Source organism: Amphiura filiformis, chromosome 5, assembly GCF_039555335.1.
Source record: "Amphiura filiformis chromosome 5, Afil_fr2py, whole genome shotgun sequence".
NCBI classification, from domain to species: Eukaryota; Metazoa; Echinodermata; class Ophiuroidea; order Amphilepidida; family Amphiuridae; genus Amphiura; species Amphiura filiformis.
This window is the reverse complement of record NC_092632.1, coordinates 62,826,601-62,853,195: the sequence shown is the minus strand read 5'-3', so window position 1 is coordinate 62,853,195 and position 26,595 is coordinate 62,826,601. Positions and strand designations below refer to the sequence as shown.

The 26,595-nt window shown below is 37.0% G+C and overlaps 1 protein-coding gene across 1 annotated transcript in view; it reads right to left on the bottom strand.

The window, feature by feature from the left end:
• Positions 1-26,595, bottom strand: part of LOC140152322 (leukocyte tyrosine kinase receptor-like) — an 85,334-nt gene that overhangs the window by 32,111 nt on the left and 26,628 nt on the right. Inside the window, 3 exon segments of the mRNA XM_072174625.1 lie at positions 2,152-2,310; positions 2,810-2,938; positions 22,059-22,189. Of these exon segments, the coding sequence (XP_072030726.1) occupies positions 2,152-2,310; positions 2,810-2,938; positions 22,059-22,189 (419 nt within the window).

The following is a 26,595-nucleotide window of genomic DNA, read 5'->3' as shown; positions in this document are numbered from 1 at the left end:
ATCGGTGATAGTCCATTTAGCACTTTGAATACGTGAAGAATAATTTTAAATCGAATTCGTTTATCAACCGGTAACCAGTGAAGCGAAGTTTAACAAAGGGGATGTAGAATGACGGCGCGGAACTTGGTAAACTATGCGAGCCGCCCGATTTTGTAGGCGCTGTAGACGAGCAAGATCTTTTACGTTGCATCCAAACAGGAGTGCATTGCCATAACACGCTACAAAAAAATATTTTTTTAATGTTTTCAAAATGTTATTGTAAAATATTTTTGCAAACATTTTATGCAAAATATTTTGATAACCTTTAAATAACATTATGTTAGAATATTTGCAGTAAGTTATCAAAAAATGTTATTGAATGTCATGAAAACGTTTTATACCCTTTATATACCCTTTAAATAACCCAATATTTAAACATTTTCTGGCAACATTTTCTAACCTTTTGCGAATGATGTCGATAACGTGTTGTGTTTGCTGGGGAGTTCTGACTGGCTGACATTCTCCCATGCCACTATAATATAAGTCATTTCCTGGGTTTTTGCTGAACCATGAAATGGTATCAGCCTATATGAGTGTATGTTACTTACTTACTTGCTTACTTACTTGCTCACTTACTTACTTACTTACTTACTTACCAACCATTTGGTCTGAAATGGACATATCTTTAAATGCCACGAAGGTATGAACCCCCAAGTGGTGTCAAATAAAAGAGAAAGAAGTAAAGAATATAATAAAAATATTTCCTAAAATCAGAGGTCATCCAAGGGGTCACAGGGGTAAAAAAAGGTCATTTTAACCAAAAAATGCTCCAATCGAGCTGAAATTTATATGCAATGATGCTTATGACATTCTAAACATGTTTAAAATATTTTAATATTCACTTAAGGTCATTAAGGGGTCATAAAGGGGTCAAAGGTCAAGTTGTCAAAAATGCTCCAATTGAGCTGATATTTAAATGCCATGATCTTTATGACATTCTAAACATGTTTAAAATATTCCAATATTTATTTAAGATCATTAAGGGGACATAAAGGGGTAAAAGGTCAAGTTTTCAAAAATGCTCCAATTGAGCTGATATTTAAATACAATGATCTTTATGACATTCTAAACATGTTTAAAATATTTTAATATTCATTTAAGGGCATTAAGGGGTTATAAAGATATATATATATCACAATATACTGCCAAATCCCCATGGTTCAGCTATGGTGCGGTAACCGCTCTAGTTTTTAACTGTCAAAGACGAGTTGTAAAATGGTTTTGTGGACTTTCTACATTTTTTAAAAATCTGTCTATTTTCTCCTACAAACAGACCAACATGTTTTAAATCTTCATTTGTGATGTAATCAAAAACATTGAGTCATACATAATGAATTTGAGACACAATTAAAATATGTAGCCTAATGCATTTTTACTCAATTGGCCAAGCAATACTGTAGAGCCCTCATAAATATATCTTGCTTAATTTTGATAGCACTTTGGCAGAATACAGTGATAATATTACAATGTGTAATTTCGAAAGGTAGGAAAGTCAAAGTTTATAAATATGATTGACTCATTTTGTTAGTTTGAACATTTCCATGACCCAGTATTAGAAATGAGTGTGTCCTGTTCCAAAAACCTTCAAGTTCATTTGACCCACTCATAGCCTGGTCTTCCTACCTTCAGCAGTGCCAAGAGTATCATGGTATCATGGCCCTGTGATATATTTTCCAATTACAGTAGTCCTCACCAACCACATCAAACCACACCAACCATCCTCAAATATGTATTGAAGGAGTATTTCGTGATCCTAGCATCTTCTTTATACATGTATGACATTTTTCAGCAGATATCCACGAAAAAAGCTTATTCCAAACATTTCAGTTGATTCTGATTTTGCGTTTGCAAGTTGCATGATTATGTCCACTGTTGTAATTTCGTTATGGGGTACCAGAACATAATTCACATTGACAATATTTTTGTTAAACAGATTAACTAATCTGCAAGAAATTTTGGTACATACACATTATTGTTTAGATTTTTGTGTGACAAATCCAATAAACATACACATTATATATAGCCAGAGGATTCCAGTGGTATCAACTTTTTTTGAGAAATGTGGGGGGATGAGGCTGTGGATCACCAAATGCCCTCTATGAATTGTCTCACCTTCAGGTGTGCCAAGTGTATGGTCCACAGATGGCCCAGTATTGGATGTTGGTGTGGCTCCATTATGTCTGGTCCAATTGAAGTGGTCCTCACCAACCACATCAAACCATTCACACCAACCATCCTCAAATGAACATGCTCCACCTGTTGGTATAACACCTGCAAGTAAAAAGAAAATGTCAATAACAATAATCAGTGGCGGTGCTAGGGGGGGTAAGGGGCCCCAAATATTTTTTTGCCCCCCCCACTTTTGAGGAAAAGACCCAGCAAAATGTGTTGATTTTCTCCCCCTGAAATTACGCAAATCCCACTGGTTGAAATCAATAATACACCCCCTATGGAAGACATGACCTTAGTCTATCACACGGGGTGTAGATTTTAAATGGAATCATCAATGGGTAGGCCCATTTGAAGTTCACGCTCCATTTGTGGGAGATTAAGGTCATGTCTCCCATAGGGGGTGTATGGATTTCATCCGGAACAGCCCATTTTCTGTTCTTCCCAGGCCATGTTCTGTACACAATTCCAAAGTTCACCTTTCAAAGCAGATTTTATCTTGATTTAAGACTAGCCGGTAGGGTAACGATAACACACTCACTACAGTTTATATAAAGTAAAATCTTTTTAAGTGATGGTCGATGGTCACTTCATAACCTACCACACATAGTAGCATCTTCATCGTTGCCAAGGAGACAATCCTCTCTGAGATCACAGACAAGGTCAGAACTGATGCAAAGTTGGTTGGTGCACTGAAACTGGGTTGGTCCACATTGAAGGGGAGGAAGTTCTGAAAAGATATACAGGTAGTAGAAAAACATGATGAGAAAATAAGAGCAAAGAAATGGTACACTTTTGGTACAAAACGGTCCACTTTTGGTGACACAAAGTTGAAAACTTTGTTCTCATGGATCTCAGATATCACCAAGTCCTTGGTTGGCAGCGTTTATACCCTAAATGAATTGTGGGGTGTGTGTGTGGGTGGGGTGACTTAAATTCCAACCGTGGATGTTACTGTAACTGGGGACCATTCCCATTTGGCTGAGATATGCAACTGACCGCAAACAGCCCAATAATGCATTTGAAAATGTATCCTGTTGGTAAAAAAAAACCAATCCTGGTTGGTAAGATAAAATCCGAAGAAATTATGCACAGCAAATCACAAACACGTCTCCATTTGCAGATCCAGAGTCCCCATTTGCTGGTAAGCACATGTAGGGGTGGGTGGGGTGTTTGTGTAGGGGTGGGTGCGTAGGTGTTTGCCAGCAAACGAGGACACACACTAACACTTCACATTCAAACCGCGGACCACTCTGCAATGGGGGACTGTCCTCGGTTTCTGGAGGTCTGCAAACGACCACAAATGCATGTATAATGTATTTGCGAAATACAACCTTTATTGTTATAAATCCGCAGTTGCTAGGTTAAATTACATACACATAAAATTACACAAGCAAAATGGCAGAAAACATCCTCGGTATGACGATTGAGTACAGATTTTGACTACCACGTTTGCAAAGTCCTCGACACCGTCCACATTTGGAGGCGATTACATGTGGGGGTGGGTTTGTGTGTGTATTTGCATCATGTGGAAGTGGGTGGACAGTTTCAAACTATAAGGAGTCTTGAGTACATAATCAGGTCAAATACAGACATACCGTATTTCGTCAAATAAACACCCCGGGGGCGTTATATTTTCCCAAGGGGGGGGGCGTTTATTCAAGGTCAATTTTAGAACGATAATTCCCGTTAAAATCATTAAAATGACGAACTATGAACTAGAAACACTGACTTCTGCTTCACTTCCGGGTTTCCAATCGAGATTTTCGCCAAAAAGTGACGCTATTATCGAACATGTGAGCAACTTGGTAAGCTTACTACACAAGATAGCATGGAAATATCGGCATTTTTGAAACATCTTGGTTGAAAAAAGTGCAGTGGTGGGGGCATTTATTTGAGGGGGCGACTATTTGACGAAATACAGTACTTTTGCAGATGAAAGATGAACACCATCTGAATATTTGATAATCAGAATAACATAATATTAAATTTTGCTTTAGTCAAAAAGATTTAAAGTCAATCATAATTCTGCAAAATCAGATCAAGTGTCATGATAGTTAACTTTTCCACTCTTTTTTATGATACATATTTATATCAAGAAAAACAATTTGTTCATGTTAAAGCGATCAAATGTTCTATAATACCACTATGTTTGAAATTGGGTCAGGTTATAACACTTTGCTAATCAATCAGTCTTCATGCCTACCTGCCTGCCTACCTATACTCACACATTAGACCTCATTAGGCTATGAACATTACTCTTCCCATTCGACCAGATGGTATTATTTTAATTATGAGGAAATATTAGACGATACATTTTATGATACATATTTATATTAAGAAAAACAATGTGTTCATGTTAAAGCAATCAAATATTCTATGATACCACTATGTTTGAAATTGGGTCAGGTTATAACACTTTGCTAATCAATCAGTCTTCATGCCTACCTGCCTGCCTACCTATACTCACACATTAGACCTCATTAGGCTGTAAACATTACTCTTTCCATTCGACCAGATGGTATTATTTTAATTATGAGGAAATATTAGACGAACCCGGATCCAGTCAAGCATGGGACATAGTCAAAATATTATGTGCAGAGAATAATGACAACATCATGATTAGATGACACTACTTCAGACAGTCCTTTCAGTTTCAGTACATGATGCCACTTCCATATAGCTGTGTTCACATGTCGGACATACCCCCTGACGGAACTGGTGCAAGTTGCTATGAGTAGCAGTATATAGGCGCTGCCCGTAGTGGCAGTGTGAACTATGGTCGTAGTTATAGGTGTAATCTCCGCCAGGTGTATGTCGCAATGTGAACGCTTTAATATGGTTCTTTACTCCTAACATTCAATATCTGCTATCTCTAATTTCAAGTAAGGTTCGCTATCTCTAATTTTATTTAAAATAAGAGATAGCGAACCTTATTTAAAACTAGTGATAGCGAACCTTATTTAACCTCAGAGGGGAGGGCAGGAATAAAGAGTTGAGAGATTGTTTGCAAATTGCAATTTACCATCAACGCTAATGCCTCATGGCTTACAGTCATGTTCTGGTACATCTATTTGTCTCTATCCTATAGTACACTGGCAGTGGATAACCTAGTTCATATACCACCATCACAAAACACTGACACTGTCATACATGATAATAATTGCATCAATGGCTTAAACAGATGCTATGATTCCTCTTCCATTTAAGTGCCGAAAATAATTAGTAGAGCATTCAAGTCATGCTCTAACTTAAAAAAACCATGTGTGACATTAATAACTGAACTGTGCATATTATATGTATGTCAGGTTGAGTAGGGTTGGAAACTTTTTTTTCTTTTTTTAAAAATACAAAACTTGAAAGTATGATGTTGATTTGGTATAAAAAGACCGGTCATTCTCCATTTTGATATCCTTGGCTTTTGCAGGTTGACCAGTGGCAGCGCCACAGGGGGAAAATGCCCCCGGTCAGACCGCTTGGCCCCCCTGTTCCCCTCCCAGTAAAAACCCAAAATTACGAAAAGTTCTATTTTCGCAGCATTTGTGCGTGGTAAATATCAAGAAACCTGTTGGAAATATGTATCATTTGCTGAACCTGCTCATTCCTAGGCTGGTTTCTGAAATTATTTCAAAAAATATTATTGCTTATTGATCATTAAGGACTACATTATACATCTACTTTAGAACAGGGATCATTCTCTCACTAGATGAAGTCAACTCTTCAATCCAATTGGAAAACTAAGAGTTTTATTATTTTTATTTTTCATTTTTAAATATCAAATCCAGTGTAAAATATGAAAATGAAATCCTTTTTTAACATGTTTAAGAGCCTTTGAAATGGAATTCCTGAAAAACACCACTCATATGAAAATATCCCTTAATGCTATGCGTGCTAGCCAAAGGCCTCAACATAAAAAGTCCAAGTTTTGAGATGTTTTGTCAAAATATCAAGAGTTATCTTAAGAATCACTGAACCAATACTAGGCTTGTTTGTACTCATTTTAATGCATTTTTCATGCTGATTCCAAATATGGTCATGACAATTTACAATTCTGAATTTTTTTTAATTTTGATTTTTTTTTTAAAACTTGTCGTCTGCAGTCGACACCAGCGTGGAAAGAGTTAAAACACTTACTGATCAATCAACTCTGTAACAGCAGTTATTCACACATGAATCACTGTATAGAAGTTGAGATGTTTCATCATAAGACTTCATCAGCAAATGCAACCGTAAAGATTTGCCTATAGTATTAGCGCATATGGGCTCTCTTGACATAACTGAAATTTTAGGCACAAACTAAGAGTGCTTTTTCGTCAAAGTTCTATCAGCTACTGACCCTTAATTCTTGTTGGGATTTTCAAAGAGAGCTCTCTATTTTGTACTTGAAATTTACTGTAAGGCAAAGAAGCACCATTAGGCAAACCTTTACGGTATATTAGCACATCTATGCTAAAAAAGGTGCATAAAAACTAGAATGGTGATGATTTTTACCATTTTCCGAATGAGCAAATCATTAAAATTGGCATTTAAGAGGAATTTCTATCCACATAAAAAATCACATAAATTCACTTGATGAATCAATCCATAAAGATGATGAACCCAAGCTAACTCAATCTAACAACCCACATAAAATCACTATGGATCACAATGGCCCCATCCCAATAGCATAGTTCTATAAACCTCAATTCTCGCTATTCGCAATAAGGGCGCCGCCAGCGGTTTGCGATGTAATCGTGATGTATCATGGGAAAATCGTGATCATAATGTATCATGGGACAAGGTCGACATCCAAGTCCGCGCAATACGAATATTACCATGCTATTACATAGGAACACGTGACAATATTTTTTAGTTTGTCAATATAACGGTATTACACGCAAATCGATAGAGAAAAAATTAATTGTGCACATTTCAAATCACATTATTAAGTATTATTGAGTATCGATTCGCGTGTAACACCTTCATTTTGACAAACTAACAAAATATTGTCACATGTTCCTATGTAATAGCATGGTAATATTCAGATTATGCTGGACTTGATGTCGACCTTTTCCCATGATACATCACGATTACATCGCAAACCGCTGGCGCGCGCCCTTATTGCTAATAGCGAGAATTCAACAATTATAGTACAAAATTTGACCTCAAGTTGCAGAGTATGAGTTTTTGTACTCAAATTTTCAAAGGTCATTCAATGAATGTACAATACTACAAATGTATTGGGGTTAAAGAACTGTGCCCTGATAGATGAGCATGTTGTGGTTCCTAGTGAATGGTGTGATGTTATTAGTCACATCATCACATCTCTGTCCCTGCCATCCACATAACGATTGTTTAGTGCCAGAAGTGGGTAAGTGCTACTGTACTTACCCACTTCTGGCATTGAGCAGTCGATAACAGGATATACTATCTGCTTTATTGGTGCCTGTATATGGGTTTCTGACCAAATCAACCTAATATTTGGCCATTTTAACTTAAAAAGTGCCCATTTTTGTGCGCTTCGTGCAAATTTATTCCACTTTTGTACCATATTTCACCAGTTTAGCTATAATAATTTAATATGGCATTTGTACCATAAACTTATTTGGTTGCCAAAAGGTGCTGGATTCACTAATATACTTAATAAAAAATTTTAACCTCATCCCCCATGTCATAAAGAAATATATGCCACTGGTATATCTGCTATGTGGTAAATATGCACATACTTCCCTTTTACTTGGAATGGGGAGATATATATCTTTTATCTCATCATCATATGGAATGATGTAATGAGGTATTGGGAAAAAATCATAAAAAATGCTTTTAGGATGTGATGTCAATGTGGTAATTGCATTTTAAACAATTTTTACACACCCACTGATATGTGTTGACTTTTAAATGTTTTTGTTGTTGTTGTTGTTTTGTTTTTGATTTTTGGTTGTTGTTTTTTTGGGTTTTTTCACAGGTTTATTTAATTAACAGGAAATTGTATTTCAAAGTTTACCTTGAATTATTGGCATATTGATAATGTTATGATCAGTGAACCAATAAATTGTGAAATATCAAACAGATAAAATAACCAAATAAAACTCATGATGCAATTAATAGTGAAAAAATGTTTAAAAACAAAACAAAAAACATCTGTTTGTGCCCTAGTTCCAGGTAAATTTGCCTCTATACAACAGATGTGATATTATAAAGCTGTAGACGGTGTAGTCTTTTATTTCATGAAAAAAATAACCAAAATTTATTGAAAAAATAGAAAAAAAGAATATTATATTGCACTGACGTCAATGCCAAGGTAAATTACACTATGACGGTCATTTGACATTGAAGTTACAGGAAAAAACAATAATATATAAAGACTGATTAGTGCTTTAACCAAAACAAAACAGACTGTTAATTTTGTTTTAAATAGCTATGCAATATATGATGTTTTTAAGTAGTATTTTTCCAAATTTAGGTTTAAATTCAAATAGATTTTCTAAAGCAAATATAAATAAACACACGTAATTGACAATATGTTAAGCAGAGGCTCCGGAAGATTTTTAAAATTTGGAGGGGGAGGCAATGGGAATTCTCCCATATTCATATCACAAGGGTGGACCATTCTATCAAGCATGTCTAACAAATCAGGTGTGCGCTGCCTGCATTTGTCTTTACGCTTTCGAGCTTTGCATGTCATCTAGTGCCTTTGTAGCGTAAGTTGCAAAAAGTATGCAGTATGTCACAAAAGGTATGCAGTATGGGCATCGCCTGGTCCACGCACTCCCTGTATCCATGGGCACTCATGCTCGTCGAAAAGTTTGCGAAATTAGTTTCATTTGGCGCACATTACACATCACATCATGTATGACGCATAAATGAGTGCCGTGCATCATACCCTATACACGTTTTCATCAGAAAGGAGGATATTAGAAATGTTGTTTATTTTTTATAGTGAAAAAAGGGGGCATTATTGAAGTGCAAAAAATTTGCGAAATCGTTAAAAATAGAAGTGTTTTTATCCTGAAAACTTTGCGAAATTAGATGCAAAATGTTTTTTTTTTTTTCAAATTTAGCCGACGAGCATGAGTGCCTGCGGATGCACAAGAGTGCGGGGACCTGGGGGCATGGCAATTGCACTGTCGCATTTCATGGAATGATTTGCCTTCATTAACAGATAAAGCTAGAACTTTAACAGTTGGTAAATCGTCTGTAGTTGATTAGTCTATGGGTGGGACACAAATGTAACCTTCTCTGACAAAACCAGGAACAGTCACATTTGTGACATTTCATGATTTGAATCAAAATAAATGCACTAGACAATAAGCTTTAAAATGATACCAAATTTAAATAAATAGCATCAATATTTTTCAAGATATTTATAATTTTGTACATGATACCTTTATATATTTGCCAAATTGCTATTCTGAGTAATGGACTGAGTTTCATGCCTTACATAGGATTGAATAGGGATTATCATAGTTTAATGGTTGATTAAATAAACCTCTTTTTAATAAGTTTGAAAGTTCACTTATAGCGTGTTTATACTGAGCGCACGGCTTTTTGACCCGCTATTTTCCGGGCACAAAATACCGATCATAATCCGCCACCGCTACCCAGCTTGTTTCTACTGAGACCAGAAAGCCGTGTCTCGCACGATGCACGGCATTTTCCCTGTAAACCGGAAGTACGGAAAACAGATTTGATTTGACAATCTAGTAATTGGCTATTATGATAATTAATTTTCAGCCAAAATATAACCAACTCATTAACTACAAAGAAGTAGGCCTAGAAAATTGAGTTAGCTTGAAATTCCCTTGGGCAAGGAACTTACTGCTAATTGTCTTGTCTTGTTGTAACCCGCATTTAAACTCGGGAGCTGATCCTGGTTGCGATGGCTATTTGTGGAATGTCTAGGGTGTGCGCCTTGAAGCAGCAAAGTCCCTGAATAGTTGTTAAATGGTGTATGGAATGATGTGGGGCCGTAGTGGTCAGCGCACAACCTGTAAAGTGTGCTGAGGCTTGTGGATCAACGTCTAGGCGTTGTGCCTCAAAGCGTAGCGCACTATAAATCACCGCGCTTTTTCTTTTTTTAAATTTTTTTTTTAGACTAAGTAAAGTCATATCCATTTTACTTCATCAAGTTCATGCGAGTCACACATCATGCCAGTGTATATAATATCAGAAAGAAAGAACCTACTACATTATAGGCCTAGGCTAGACTATACAAGTAGAATATAAATCGCGTTATTTTTGCAACACGCATGACCTCGACCGCAACCGATCACACGGCTCATTTCTACTGCGCGGATTACACGCTTTGATTCGGCATGATCCACCTCAAGAGGTGGATCACGAAAAGGCGAGCACATGACCCGCATGACACGGCAACCGATTACCCAGATCGCTTCTACTGGGCTTGTTACCCGGTATGACCCGGCACGGCACGGCATGGCACGGAATTTGGCCCTCAGTAGAAACACGCAGTTAGTCCCACAGTCAAATTCCATGAAATTAAGAATTCCAAAATTTAACATTTTCATGAGAATGTCATCTTTAAATGTCTATAACTCAAAAACATGTCTGGCGACTTGTTCCAGGTATTGTTGGAGCTGGTCGCAAATGTTCTTTTCATTATCGACTCTGCTTTGTATCATATACTCTTTCTATAACACCTGACATCCATCGTGTAATATCTCGACTCCAATCATGAGGATGTGGCAGAACCCTTCCACGAATCAAAAAGTAATAAGTAAACCTCAAAATGTCACCAACAAATGGTTCATTAATTTCCTGGTAAGTTCATCTAGTTCATTCCAAATATTAATCACCTCAATATGGGACTTTCATTATATAATTATGATTTTAAAAAAGATCAAATGAAATAAAATTTTGGAAACCATATTTCAATGAGAACTTCCATATGATCTGAATTCAACCGTGATGACAAAGAACAGCGTTGGATTATAATGACTGTCATCTTATGGAAGTTCTTGGTATATTAATGTGATATGGTCTAAAAGTTTTATGTGTCACCTGTACCATGTGTACAGTAAAAATAGTGTAAACCTGGATTTGCCTTGCTGCCCAACCTCTTGACTTTGCTCTGTGCATTTAATATCTACCCTTCTAAGCTGTGTTAACCTATAGTGCAGACTAGAGTGCAATTTGATATTTGTATTCACAACATATTCTATACATTAGCCCACAGATTACAGGGAAAACATTACACCATCCAATAGGACAATAAAAGATGTTGCTAACTTCCAAAGAGATTACATTAGGATTGTGATAGTCATCAATAAGTTTTTGTTTTTTCATTTCTTCTTTAACCTGGGACACTCAATCAGTTGAAAACACAATCATCTGTTCTTCCTCAAGTCAATCTACAGCACTACTCTACTGATGATGGAGAATAACTGGTTTCTTTGAAAAAATTTATGCTGATCGAAAATGACTTAATCAGAATTTCAAATGGAGTTACCAAATTCAGGTAATCCCATCAGAAATTCACTGGAAAATTAAAGTCAAGTCTTCCATAGAGGGTGTATGAATATTAACTGGAATAGATCAATACACCTGATTGCTTCTATTTCCACAACCTTTATTTCTATCAATATGTAACCTGTTGGTGAACCCAAGTCATCGGCCATGCACCAATGGAATATCCTTCTGAATTCCATGAAAATTACATAGTGTTCTATTAATTTGTTCTTCCCTAAGTGGTATAATTATGTTCATGAGTGCTCTTCATAAGCTTTTAAAGTCACGCTCACATTATAATCATTTCCAAGTAGGTGTGGTTCATAATTAGTGATTCGATCTGGTGGAGAAAACATGATTCACTGAGAGATCAGGCTATTCCATTTAAAACCCACACTACCCCTGTGGAAAATTTTGGAAATATTTTCCACAAGGGGAGTATGAATTTCAAATAGAATGAGCACATTAGGCAGCTCCATTTGAATTTCATACACCATCTGAAAAAGATTCAACTTGAATATTCCCCTGAGGGAGGGTGAGTTTCAAATGGAGCTGCTAATGTGCCCATTCAATTTGCAATTCATACTCCCTCTGTGGAAGATATTTCCAAAATCTTCCACAGGAGTAGTGTGGATTTTAAATGAAATAGCCCATTGGGTCCATTATCACAAAAGGTGAATAACTTAAGTCCTGCTCTAAAGCATGTTGCGTGTTGATTAGTCAACGGGAGAAGGACCTTCTACTTTCAAATCTTGGATTGGCCAACATCTATTTTTCACCCCAATATATTCAACAAAAGTCGTGTTCACATTTTGAGTTACACCCGGCGTAAACTTACACTAACATTGATCAAAATTCCACAAATATTTTCCCTACTCCTACCGCGTGTCCACACCTAGCCTACTCTTTCTAAGTAGGTGTGGTTCGTATAGGTGATGCCATCTAGTGGAGATAAAAGGATTCACTGAGAGATCGGGTCCATTATCACAAAAGGTGAATAACTTAAGTCCTGCTGTAAAACATGTTGTGTGTTGATTAGTCAACGGGAGAAGGACCTTCTACTTTCAAATCTTGGATTGGCCAACATCTATTTTTCACCCCAATATATTCAACAAAAGTCGTGTTCACATTTTGAGTTACACCCGGCGTAAACTTACACTAACATTGATCAAAATTCCACAAATATTTTCCCTACTCCTACCGCGTGTCCACACCTAGCCTACTCTTAGCACTACACCGACTAGTTCCACCAAGTATTCACTTCTGGTCGGCATAAACATTGGCTACCACTTCCGGTGTTTCTGTGACCTTTATCAACCACGCGATATGTAATTTCTTAGTTCCGACCAACAAAAGGTCAAACTTACTCCGGGTGCCAGGCGTAATTCGCGTCTACATTGCAACTTACGCCTGGCGGAAGTTACACCCAGCTCGCTACTCCTGACTTTTGTCAGGAGTAAATTGTCGGACGTACGCCTGGCGGAACTTACGCTGACCATCGTTCACACTGCACCTACTCCTGGCAGCACATACCACTAGGGCTACTCCTAGCAACTTGCGCCGACCAAGTTCCGCCGGGCGTACATCCGACAATGTGAACACGACTCTAGTATAATCACACAATACAGGCTAATTGATTAATACTCAAACTAAGCACTCTGCACGATAAATCATTTATCATGTTTATGGTGACATTGCTATTGCCATTTTAAAGGAGTATTTCATGATCCTAGCATCTTCATTTTATGAAATTTTCCAGTAGATATCCACGAAAAATACATATTTCCAAAATGTCAGTTGATTCTGATTGTGTGTTTATGTGTTATGCATGATTATGTTTATTACACTGCTACATATAATAGGCCACTCTGTTGTAATTTCGTTCTGGTATACCAGAATGAAATACAGATTTGACAATATTTTTTGCTAAACGAATTAATCTGCAAGAAATTTTTGGTACTAAAGATTATATAGCCAGAGGTTTCCAGTGGTATAAAAATCTCAACTTTTTTTGTTGTTGTGAAAAGTGGAGGGATAAGGGACCGTTCACAAACACTTGTTAGGGGGGGCTGATGCAAAAAGGGAGCCCTGAAAATGTTTGACCCTCCTAAGGGGGGGGGGGGGCCTGAAAAAAAAGACCACTTTTCCTGGAAAAATTAAGTTTATATGCTTTTCTATGGGGTTGACCCATAATTTTCATGTCAAAAAGGGTGGGCCCTGAAATGTTTGAGGTCTGTAAAGGGTGGGGGGGCCTGAAATTTTTTGTAATGAAATTTTTTGCATCAGGCCCCCTTACAAGTGTTTGTGAACGGTCCCTAAGGCTGTGGATCACGAAATGCCCTTTAGGAGTCAATTACTAGATCATGTTTGCAAAGCCGCCAAGAAAGTTCTTATCGAACAAAATTCAACTTCAAAGAATATCACAAAATATTTTATCCTTGCAGAGGTAATACATTTGCATCTGCAGATCCTCATAACCGATATTTCTGCTGTGGTCTTTATGAAATTGCCCTAATAAAAGCCTAGTTGTTTGAGGGTCATTCAAAAAGTTTGATCTCAGTCATATCTCAGCTTCTGCATAATAGCTCTTTTATATTTTCCATTATTGTAACCTAGAGTTTTATCTAGCTTGTAAGAAAATGTTTTAATATCATTTTCCAATTGTTGTAGGCGAAGTACAATTCTTACACAACCAAAGTTATAAGAGTGGAGGTAGAACTTTTTGATTGACCCTCGTATAATCATGCCAAGTTTGAGCAGGGATGTGAGAGTAGAAGGAAGTTGCTCATCTACTCTCACATCCCTGGTTTGAGGAAGGTACCGTTTATAGAACCAAAGTTATAAAAGCGGAGGTAGAACTTATTGAACGACCCTCCTACCATCCCTGGTTTGAGGAAGCTACCGTTTATAGAATCAAAGTTATAAGAGCAGAGGTAGAACTTATTGAACGACCCTCCTATGTATGTATAAATCTTGATAACCAGCAAACAAAGCTAGATTGTGATCAGGGCACAAGTTAACTTTTCAGGAAACTCCCTACATTTAACCTACATTCTTAGTCAGTGGGAGTGGTCTAGTTCGTAGACACATTTTTGATTGGACAATCGCAAGATTTGGTGCCGTTTATCAGGCCGTAGACGACCCCACGTCATCATGCGCCTTGATAATGCCTTACACGCTTGTAGAGGTGTGCGCGTATGTATTGCGCTGTAATGCGAGACTAGTGCGGAATACGCGACGCGCTAGCAGTACGCCGCAACAGAATACGTGAAGTTGTAAACAAGTTTCGTTCATTTTATAATGAGGGAGTTTTTATGACGGTAACTTAGTTTTTGCTTTAAAAAATTGTTTACAGTTATTAAAATAATATTTAACTGATTAAGAATGAGAATAACGATAGGAATTTGTATTTTGCCTATCCTCTACCTGTGCAGCGAGGCAACAGGCAGGTCCAAGATCTTTATCGTAGTGGATACCGGCTGCGCCGTCACCCACTACTCAAAATATTGGACCTGCCTGTCGCTCTATCACACGGTAGAGGATAGGCAAAATAAAAATTCCTATCGCTTATTCTCTAATTCAATGACACCACCAGACTGTGTCTCATCTTTCTTCTGTACCAAGAAAGGTGATGACATTGTGTGAGTGCTGCAAATGATCAACAAAAATAGCTGCCTTGTTATAATTTGATCATATTTTGGTCATTTTATTCAGTGTTCAATCCAGACACTGTTCAGCCATGAATCCATGATGCCCAGGGCAGAGTCATGTATTTTCTGATTAGAACTGGCTATGAACTCCTTGTCCATGTTGTCATCCACTGCATCAGCCCTAAATTTAAAATAAGAGTACTGTAACTTTGCCAACAGATTTGAACCCAAGACCTCTTAAAATATATGCAGTCAAATGTTTAAAACTGCAGTCATGGTAGCTTTGCTCCAAAACTGACCTATAATTGTGACACAATCTGATCCACAGGCCAAAGTCGGAAATTTTGAAAATTGAGTTGTAAAGTTCTGAACCTTTTGTATGTCCATTTTCTTATGTTTCTTATTGTTTTTTCTCCTCACTTTTTGCTTATATCTCAGTTCATTTCTGTCGACTTTAGCCTGATTAGATCAGATCTGGTCCCATTTTTCCATCTAATAAAAAAATAAGAAAATATGACTTTAAAAGCCATGACATGTCTGCTCTAACGCTATCGTCTGATGAAGGACCACAAAAGATCGATTCGCTGGCATGTTGGTGATTGGGGTTTTTAGATGTCTTGGGACTTTCTAAGCAACTGGAGCTACTGGAGGCTTGCATTTGGCAAGCCGTAATTACTTGCAGCTTTCTGGTTACTGAGGCTAGCGCTGGTTCGCCTGGATTTTCTGGGTAACTGTGAGGGCTCTGATCAAGAGCTCTGACATGGTCTACTAACTTCCACGACTCTGCGACTCTTGCACAGTCAAGTTAGCTCAATCTATAAGGCGTTTGAATATGGTGCGAGAGGTTGGTGGTTCGGACCCTGGCGGTGTAAATTGTCTTGTTGTACCCTGTACAACACTTGGGGAGCTGATCCTGGCTGTGATGGCCAATTGTGGAATGCCTAGGGTGTGTACTTCTTAGCTGTAAGTCCCTGTGTTGTTATTTAATGGTTTATTGAATTATATGGGGCTGTAGTGGTCAGCAACAACCTGTAAAGTGTGCCGAGGCTTGGGGATCAACGTCTAGGTGTTGTACCTGTACATAACGCACTATAAATCACTGCGCTGTTTTTTAGATGATTATGCTGAGCTACTTTGGGAACAATTAACTGAGCTAAATAGCAAAATTACTAAACGCAGCAATGGTAGTTAAAACATGTTTGTACCTGCACATTAACATGGCAGCATATGACATTCAACATCCAATCTCCATGTTATCAATTCATTCTAAAGGTCTCTCTTCAAATCAGACAGTTGTTTTCGTTCCTCCCTAACCGATTCAGGTTAAACGTCCTACCAGATGCTTAACAATTACACAACACCGAATCTGTTACAGCTTTACGCACTTTGCGTTAATTAACTACCATGTCATTGCATACCTGGGGAGTTGGTTTTCTTTCGAAATGCTGACGGCAAAAAGAAGGTTTAAGAGTTATCTTGGCAGTCCATGGAAATCACTGTGTTTAGACAAGCATGACGTTGTGTATGATAGCTTCAACATGTTTATTAAACTTTATGATTACTATAATGAAGACAAAGTATAGTTTTTATCATGCAACATTTGCGGCGGTTCTGTTACAGGTTTACGCACTTTGTGTTTATTAACTAGGATATCAATGCACACCAGGGGAGTCTGCGAACTGAGCTAGTGCTAGTATGAGCTAGTATGATAAAATGAGCAAGTTATAATTTTGTTCACTTCACATATCTATTAGAGATGAGAAATGTATGCAAAACCAATGAGTTTCAAATCTTTAATAGATTATGCAGTGAACACAAATTATAACATTGCCCAATTGGGTACAAAATTTTTTTGGGTTTTTTCCAATTTTTTTTTAATCAACCATGAACGATCCTAGTAAGTGGCTCTATAGGTCCTGGAACTCTCCATATCCACAAGATTAGGATGGTAAAATTTGTAAAACATTACTCTTTGGTTTCATAGCTTTCCAAAGAAACAATTTTTAAACAATTAAAATTGGGCTATTCCATTTGAAATCCATACACCCCCTGTGGAAGACATGATTTTAATCTTCCACACAGGGAGTGTGAATTTCAAATGGGGTTACCTGCATGGGTGCATGACTCAATTTGAAATTCACACTCCCTGTGTGGGAGATTAATGGCATGTTTTCAATAGGGGGGTTATGAATTTTAACTGGAATAGCTAATCTACTACAACAATGACAATGGTAGCATAAGTATTGCGCATGTTTTGGTAATCAGCAGGGTAGATTGACGTCAGTGGTGGCACCAGGAATTTTTTGGGGGGGCATGGGGAGGCTAAGTGAATTTCAAGGGGCAAAATCAACAAATTTTTCACAAAATTGCAGCAAATAGTGGAAATTTTGTAATTTTGCGCTTTTACTTGGGGGGGGGGGGCAACAAGAGTTCTGACTGGGGAATTCCCTCCAGACACTGCCACTGTTTGACGTAAAGTTGTAAGGTATAGCAAGCCCACATTTATTTTCCCTTCACTGCAACATGATATATTCTACCAATTTAATAGAGGTTACTGCACGTTAGGTGTTTTGAGGGTATTGTGAAAAATTGGAAGATTTCCATCCTGTGGGGTGCAGTCTCAAATGATGTTCCAAGGTCTGAGTAAAATTCTTAGATTTTTCACATTATCCACAAATAACTGATGCAAAGTCATTAACCTCATAGTCTCTTCTTTTAAACTTGAAAGCATAATGCAATTTCAATTTTATCTCCATTTTCCCTGTAAAAATATCGAATAACCAACTAGGGACTTTCTCCTAGCAACCAATTTATAATTTCTCCATTTTCCCTGTAAAAATATTGAATAACCAACTAAGGCCTTACCGCTAGCAACCAATTTATAATTACAACAGTGCTAAAATCATGCGATGTACAAATAGAGTAGTTGCATTCATGTAAATTGTTTGTTCGAATAGGATTTGCATACCACCCAATTTGAAAATTTCAACTCCCATAAAGCAGATGCTTTACTGCTCTGCTTCACAGGGCTTTATCACTTTCTCCCGCTTCAGTTTGGTGCAAACAATTGACACAAACAAGCCTTAAATTGTGTGATTTAATTTAAACATGTAATTAGTTTTTCAATTCACCAGTAATTTCATTTGAAACTACACCATCTATTTAGCGAGTTGGGGTGTGCATGTATATGTGTGGCAACAAGGGTCACCAACCTTTTGTAGCAACATGCAGCCAATTTCCCATTATACAATACACTCTAATTTCATAATTCATTTTGAATAGAATCCCTATTCATTTATTTTTGATCCCATAACTATCATTTTGATGAGATATACTCTTCAATTTGATTAGGTATATCATCACTTTGAACCAACAATCTTATCAAAATGAATAGTTTCTGTTTTATTTTAACAAGTAACTATTCAAATTGATAAGGTGTCCCACTCTTTATTTGACAAGATTACCCATTTCATTTTGACAAGATTCTGTTATGTCCCCCTTTGACAAGACAAACTATTCAAGTTGATGAGAAAGTCCGATTCATTTAGAAGAGAAAGCTGTTAATTTTGAAGAGAAATCTGTTATGTCTCCCTCCGAATAGTCATTGTCAAATTTGAATAGATTCTATTTATTTGTGAGGAGTTAATCTTTAGAGTGTACTGTATAAGCATTCATTCTTGGTAATTAAATCCCCTCTTTGATTGGTTCGAGGCAAGGTCTAAGGTCAAAGTTAAACCACCCCCAGACAGGTTCGAGTAGTCACAATCCCTTATTTGTGTTGTGAGATTAGTGATACACATACTATACTCAAAAGCAGAAATAAAAGGACTAGTTTGCATCCGATGTCAGCAGTCTTCTTCTTCTTCTTCCTTATTAGTGCCTACCTCATATGTATGAGTATTATCGCACTGCGTACAGACAAGCGGTACTTATTTTTACTCTGGAACCTAGAGTAGATGATGTATTTTTGAAGTACAGTCAACAGTACCAGGATGATTCCCTGCTCTTTACAAATAGCCTGTGATGTTCTTTAACGTGCACATTGCATTAATGTCAGAAATACATGTACACGGGATCCACGGCTTAAAGTGCCCTCCGAAGCACTAAGCAAGTAGAGTGAAGTGTCTTGCTCAAGGACACGAAGAGCCAGCTGAGCTCAAGTGGACCTACTCAGATTTCGAACCCTCGACCCTTGGATTCAAAGTCCAATGCTTTAACCGCTCGGCCACACTCCCAGTCAATCATACTCCCACGACTTGTGATTAGTTAGCATAGCATTACTAGGGGGCGCTTTTCCTAGTTACGCTATGCTAACCAATCATCTGGGCTGTGGGAGTTTGATTGACAGAACCACCAGACACAAAATATTTTATTTCTGTCTTTGAGTATAAAATCATTTGCATCTCGGAGGCATGAAAACGAATTACAGTATGAACTAAAACCTTTGGTCACTGTGCCAATATGCAAACATATAGTGTTTCAACACAAATCGATTCTTGTTCATTTGCAGCCAGTAACCGAGTGTCTGTTCTGAAATGCCCAGAAAATGATAATCTCTAAGGAAATTATCAGTAAAGAATGAACAAATTAAATAACAAATACTTCGTAACTTGTTCTGTGGATGGGACAATGTATTGGAAGTGTTGATTAGAGAATTCACATCTCTCTTGATTTGAACTTTGCATTCTTGTGTTTGCCTGTAACATAAAACGCTAGCTCAAAGGCTATTTGGGTAAGATTTTGTTGATGACCCACTGGCAGCAAGAATTAAAGTTTTACTGTTTTAAAGTCATCATCATGTATATGAAGAATAATAAGGAAAGATATTCCATTTAAATATTATACAATAGCAGTAGGTTTACTCACTGTGAGTTTTACTGCTCTACCCAGGCTTTTTTGCAATTGGTTATTCCAGTTGAAATCCATATACCCCCTATGGAAGACATGACCTTAATCTTACACACAGGGAGTGTGAATTCCAAATGGGGTTACCTGAATGGGTGACTCCATAAAAATCTACACCCCCCCCCCCTGTTGGAGATTAAGGTCATATCTTCCATAGGGGTGTATGGGTTTTAACTGGAATAGCCCAATGCTCTTGCGCTTCAGTTTGTGCAACTAATTGACAATAACAGTTCTTAAACTGTGTGATTTAATCATAAGCAAGTCTGTAATTGGTTTTTTAATTCATCTGTATCATTTGAAAATACACCATCAATTTCTGTGCTCTCCTCTTCCTTTGTTTTCCGGCACGCAAAAGGTCATCACTTGACAAAGGTCTATGACCGAAAATTGTGTTTAATTTTGCTACATAAATAAATTTATACAAATGTGGTTTGACACCAAATATTTCTGCTCTTGGACTCTTTTACTTAGCATTATAATGTCATATATATGCAACATTGAATCAAAAGAAGCCATTCGGCAAATTGGTCCATGTTTCATGACACCTGTTGCAACCAATACACTAGGATCCACAACATGCTCATCTATCAGGGCACATTTCTTTCACCCCAATACAGTTGCACATTCGTTGAATGACCTTAGAAAATTTGGGTACACAAACTCATACTCCGCAACTTGAGGTCAAATTTTGCTCTCTGATTGTTTAATTGAGGTTATTGAACTATAGCATTGGGATGAGGCTCTTGTGGTCCATAATGATAATACTTAATGGATTGAGCTTATCATGTCATTCAAGGCCACCACTACATAACCATTGTCAAAACATGTATACCTATGTGAGAGTTATAATAGATGTATGTCTTAATATTCAGGACTTCTCAGAAAACAACATCCATTTGAAAGTTTTTGTTCATGATTCCAAAGCAAGACGGAAAATAAGCGAAATGACGGACATGTCACCTTGCATGAAGGGAAGATAACAGATGGATAAAATGACTTACAGAATGGCAACCAAGAACAGGGAAAAGATCAAGAGGAAGACAGACGAGGAGGTGGTGTGATGACCTTACTGGCTATATGGGACCTACATGGACAAGACAGAAAAAAAACCTGGCAGAGTCATGAAGAGGGCTAAGTCCAACAATGCTTTTCTTTTAGTTTTCCAGTTCATGTAATTTGTTATTTTATCAAATATTGACATTAGAGTTAATCAAAATATTTTCACTGAAATATACCGTATATCCTCAAATATAGTTGCTCCCCTTCAATTAAACACCTCGACCATTTTTTCAACCAAGATGTTTCAAAAATGGTGATATTTCTATGCTATCATGTCATGTGTAGTAAGCTTACCAAGGTGCACACATGCATGCGCGATCGGTAAGGCAATAGGAACAAATTAGTTCGATGTTTCGATCGACCATCGATGCTTGGTCGATCCTTATTATTTATGAAATCAATTAATTTACTATTGTTAATTGTGATAAAATAGCAATTTGTGCCTGAAGGGATATTGGCCAATTTAAATTTGGCGTTAATTCTGATTAATTAGTTCATTAATAACAAGCAGCATCGACGGTCGATCCAAAGATCGAACATATTTGTTTCTGGTGCCTAATGACATCAGTAGTTGGCGAAAGTCTAATTGTAAACCCAGAAGTGAACAGGAAGTCATTGTTCCTAAGTTCATAGTGTCAGCATGAGTTTTAAGCTTACCTAATGATTTTAACCGGACTTATCGTTCTAAAAATGACCTCTAATATTAATAAATGCCCCTTTTGTAAAATGCAACACCCTCGGAGGCGAATATTCGAGGATATACGGTAGTCTTATTTTGTTTTATTTTACCTGGTGAGCAATCCAGTAGTCTTATGTCATCCAAGGCTATGTCTGATTCTTCACCATATCCTCGGGTTGCCTGGAACACCAGTTGGAATGGGTCTTGAAGTCTACCTAGTTCGATCACATCACCAAGCCACCTGCAGTAAAGAGTACAAAAATGAATAGGAGGTCTATCAGTGTATGAAGACAAAGTCACTGAAATCTACATCCTTATTATCAAAAAGTATGTTATTCGCTGCCATAGTGCACATTAGTAACCATTAGTTATTGCTCCAAGCCTGAACTTATACATCCTTTTCCCAATTTTGATATGCCATAGGCTTTGTGTTGTGATCATTTCGATCAGTGGTTCGTAACAAAGAAAGCGTGATCCAGTTGACCTAGCAACTGTCATATTCTAACGTACACTACAACAGCGAATACACAGGCTCAAGACTGCCCTAAGAGACTCACATGTCTGCATTGAATATGGGAAACAAAATACCAACATTATTTTGTATACAAAAGGTTCTGAAATTGTGGGATAGGCTTTTACGACAGGAGTTCATAACAATGATTAAGTTTCTTAGCGGGTTCGCCATCGATCAAGTTTGGAACTGTCAAGTTTTTGTCTTCTTTAGGACAAAGTGCATAAGAATGAGACATTGTAGGCCTCCCCTTGCCTACTGATGGCTCTGAAAAGAGCTGTTCACTGAAGACTGCCCCTTGTGAACAACAGTGAACCTCACTTATTGATTACTGTAAAGTAAAAGTTTTTGGTGGCTCTGAAAAGAGCCATTCACTGAAGAAAAGAGAAAAGGTTCTGAAATGTTGTTCACGACTTTGCTACCTCACCATATTAGCAAAATTGTTAGCAAAATGCCATACACTGCTTTCAACATTTATATTAAAATCAATAAGAAACTGTACCCATTCATCTGTGTTTGGTGGGAGCTGAACATCCTGAAAATGTGTTTGAATATTAAACTTATGAGAAATGGATCTTCTTTATTTCCTTGCTACCATCAGGCTAGGAGCAAAGACACTTTATGGCTTCAAATAAATGCTGTCTCTTGACATCCAATCCAAGGAATCCAACAAATCTAAGGCAGATTATTTTATTTCGCTTGATGCACATGAAGGACTAGGAACATCCTGAATAAACATGTTTGAAGTTGATTTTAACATGTCCTAAAATCCCCCCAGACAAGCTAAACAAGCAAGCAAAAACAAACAAACAAACAAACAGAAGCTGCAGAAAAGCTAATTATCCACATCCGGCTATATTACAGACACATCATTCACCTGTACTTTGGAGTAATTGAATACTAGTAATTATTGTCAGCCATCCAATTTACGCACGAGAGACATCATGTTAACATGATGAATACATTATTGATGTACCTCAACAATCCACCTTACTGTTATTTGCAAACTCTCTTCTTATTTCTGATTACAAAATGATGCAAGACCAGCTATAATTAATTTTATTAATTATTTTCATCTTTGCAGGCTATGTACTTATCTGTTGTTGACATGATGGATGCCAGTCGCCTTTTTAACTATTTACGCATGCCTTTCACATATATCATGTAATCTCGTACATTATGTGTCTTGTATTCTTGTCATTTATTTACAAATACGACTATGTTTTTACTATTTTTGGCACAGAATTTCACAAAGGCAGAGAAGATATGCTACACTTCCCACAATACATTTCTTCCATTTCGATTTTCTGTATGGACTTGCTATCTAGTGCAACATGGGTCGATAGTGACAAAAAGTACCTCAATGAACAGAGCACATCAAGAACTTGAAAAATATGTTTATTTCTTGAACATACGAAATTTTGAACCCGACAAAATTTAACAATTGCTAGTCAAAAACAAAAACAAAAATACTATGATCCACGGTTGTTTGATGTGATCATTTATTAAATTTTCAAAACAAAAATAAAATTCTAGACCTAGACAATACCAACAAGTATCACACTAACATGTACATATATTTACAACTTTTTTAAACATAGATTTTTGTTTCTTTTTCAACTTAATCATCTTTTTCTGCTTTTTTGTGGCAATTTTTATTCTATAAACTGTATTATTTGTGTGCACATTGAGGGCGCTATTTACATATATTTTAAACTTAAATTAGCCAAACAATATGACCCTTAATCCTTACATTTCATGATATTTTTTTGAAAATGCCCTTGCCATTTGTCAGTATTTTTTCTGATGTTTTAATATCATTACACAAGTGTCAATCCCCTGTAAAGATGCAAACGAAATTTAAGATAAATAGCGCCATCATTGTTCAACTTTTCTTTAAAATGACACAGTTTTACATTACATCAAACAACCATGGTGTGACAAGAGGGCACTTTTTAAAAGAGGTGATGCGGTGTGGTTGCATAAGGGACCGTTCACAAACACTTGTAAGGGGGGCCTGATGCAAAAAAATTTCATCGCAAACATTTTTCGGGGCCCCCTTTACAGACCTCGAAAATTTCAGGGCCCCCTTTTCAACATGAAAATTATCGGTCAACCCCATAGAAAAGCATAAGCTCCATTTTCCCAGGAAAAATCGTGGTCATTTTTTTCAGGCCCCCCCCCTTAGGAGGGTGAAAAATTTGCAGGGCCCCCTTTTGCATCAGGCCCCCCCCTTACAAGTGTTTGTGAACGGTCCCTAACCCCCATAGAAAAAATGGTATCTGCCCTAAAACTCAGCCTCCACTGGGAGGAACCATACCTTGTGATTGATATTAACCAGTCTATTCACAACATGAAAACAATGGAAACCTGTGAGTGTCATGATGTAATGAGTTGATGCATCATGTTGCAAAGGATTCTGGGAAGGGTAAGATATCTTCTCTACATCAAAGGTAACTGAAATTGATGTTATTTGACCTTCAATTCTGTTCTATTATTAAAAGCATTAAAAGGTTTTCTCAGATACACCCACACAAGGAAGGCAAAAGTATCACAAAGTAGAAGTGCTCATTTCAAACGTAGGGAAAATCACAAACTTTATTTTTTCATTTAGATTACTTATCTTGTTGACAAAGATCTCCAATTAAAGTGTTCTTATCTGACTTACAATTTAGCCATTTTGAGAGTATATTAATACTCCAAAATGTTTCCTTTGCTATAACTTTAAAAGTATGGTAGAGTGTGATATATCTTTCTTAAAAATCAGTATTTGTGGCGCTTCATATCAACTGCTCAGTGCCAGAAGTGGGTAAGTGCAATAGCTGCCATGTGTAGATGAGTATAATATATTGAATTGTCAAATGTTCACAGGGCAGCTATTGCATTTACCCACTTCTGGCACTGAGCAGTCAATATTCTCTTTTGGAAACATTATTTTGAGGTGTGGTTCTCACAAATCCTGGTTAAAACTCAAAAAGATCCTTGATTAGTTTTGACACACCCTTCATTGTGATCATGCCCATCATGCACCTTGTGAAATTGTCCTAACATCATGTTACTCACTATCGTTTGGACAACAATCGCAACATGAACATCGCAAATTGTTTTTTGTTGTACTTATTTTTGATACTGAAATCTATAAGGAAAAATAACAATCATAGTTTTTCCTGTCTTTATTCTGAAGATACCACTCATTAAAGGGTGTCCAGATCTAACCAAATGCAAAAGCCAATTTATCACCTATAACTTGAAGATCGCTTTCCCTTTTTTTCTCAACCAAAACATTTTTTAGCCTTGTCTGTAATGCTGCCCATCTGTGTCAACAAACATAACCAGAAATGGCCAAAATATTGATAATTCCCATCCATCATTGTATGTCAGCATCAATTCTGGGCATCATGCATTTGTCATTGAGAGCAATGTTTTTTAAAATGTTATTAGCTATGTTTGTATTGATAGGAAATATCAAATTTAAAGAACCTGTAAACTGCTAAATAAGGCCAAGAAAATACCTGTTTATAGACTCGACCAACCCATATTAAAAATTTTGTGAGAATTTTTGTAACTTTTTGCTAAAATCATGTAAAATCAGCCGATTTTAAGCCAAAATTTGTGAAAAAAATTCAGAACATTTTCAAAATATATTTGCAAATTATCAATTGTTTGCCTAATTTTCAAGCATTTTTGGGTATTTTTTAACCTCCAGAATTTTTTTTTTTAAACAACAAAATAAAATCCTGACCGACCGACCCTACTTGAAAAGTCCATACGCCCGTAAAACAATGTTTTGCAATTTTTGTAATCTGAATAATAAATGTGGCATTTCTCTGCCATAAATCCAGGCACTGTCACTTCTCCTGGCCCCAGAGCAACAAAGAGTAGCATCAATGTCTTCAGCATACCTATTGATGGTTCAGATTTGGCGTGAAAATGGACCACTGAATTATCTTCTGGCACCCACCTCCATAACAGACCCAGGAGAAGACCTTGGGACAAGAATAGGCATCAGTTGCAGTATCTTTGGAGTGAATCTCATTGGCACAAGCTTGGTCGTTATATGCTTCAATTAACCTAATACCAGTATGCCCTAACATTGACAATTCATACATTGATTCATCCACACATTCAAAGAGACA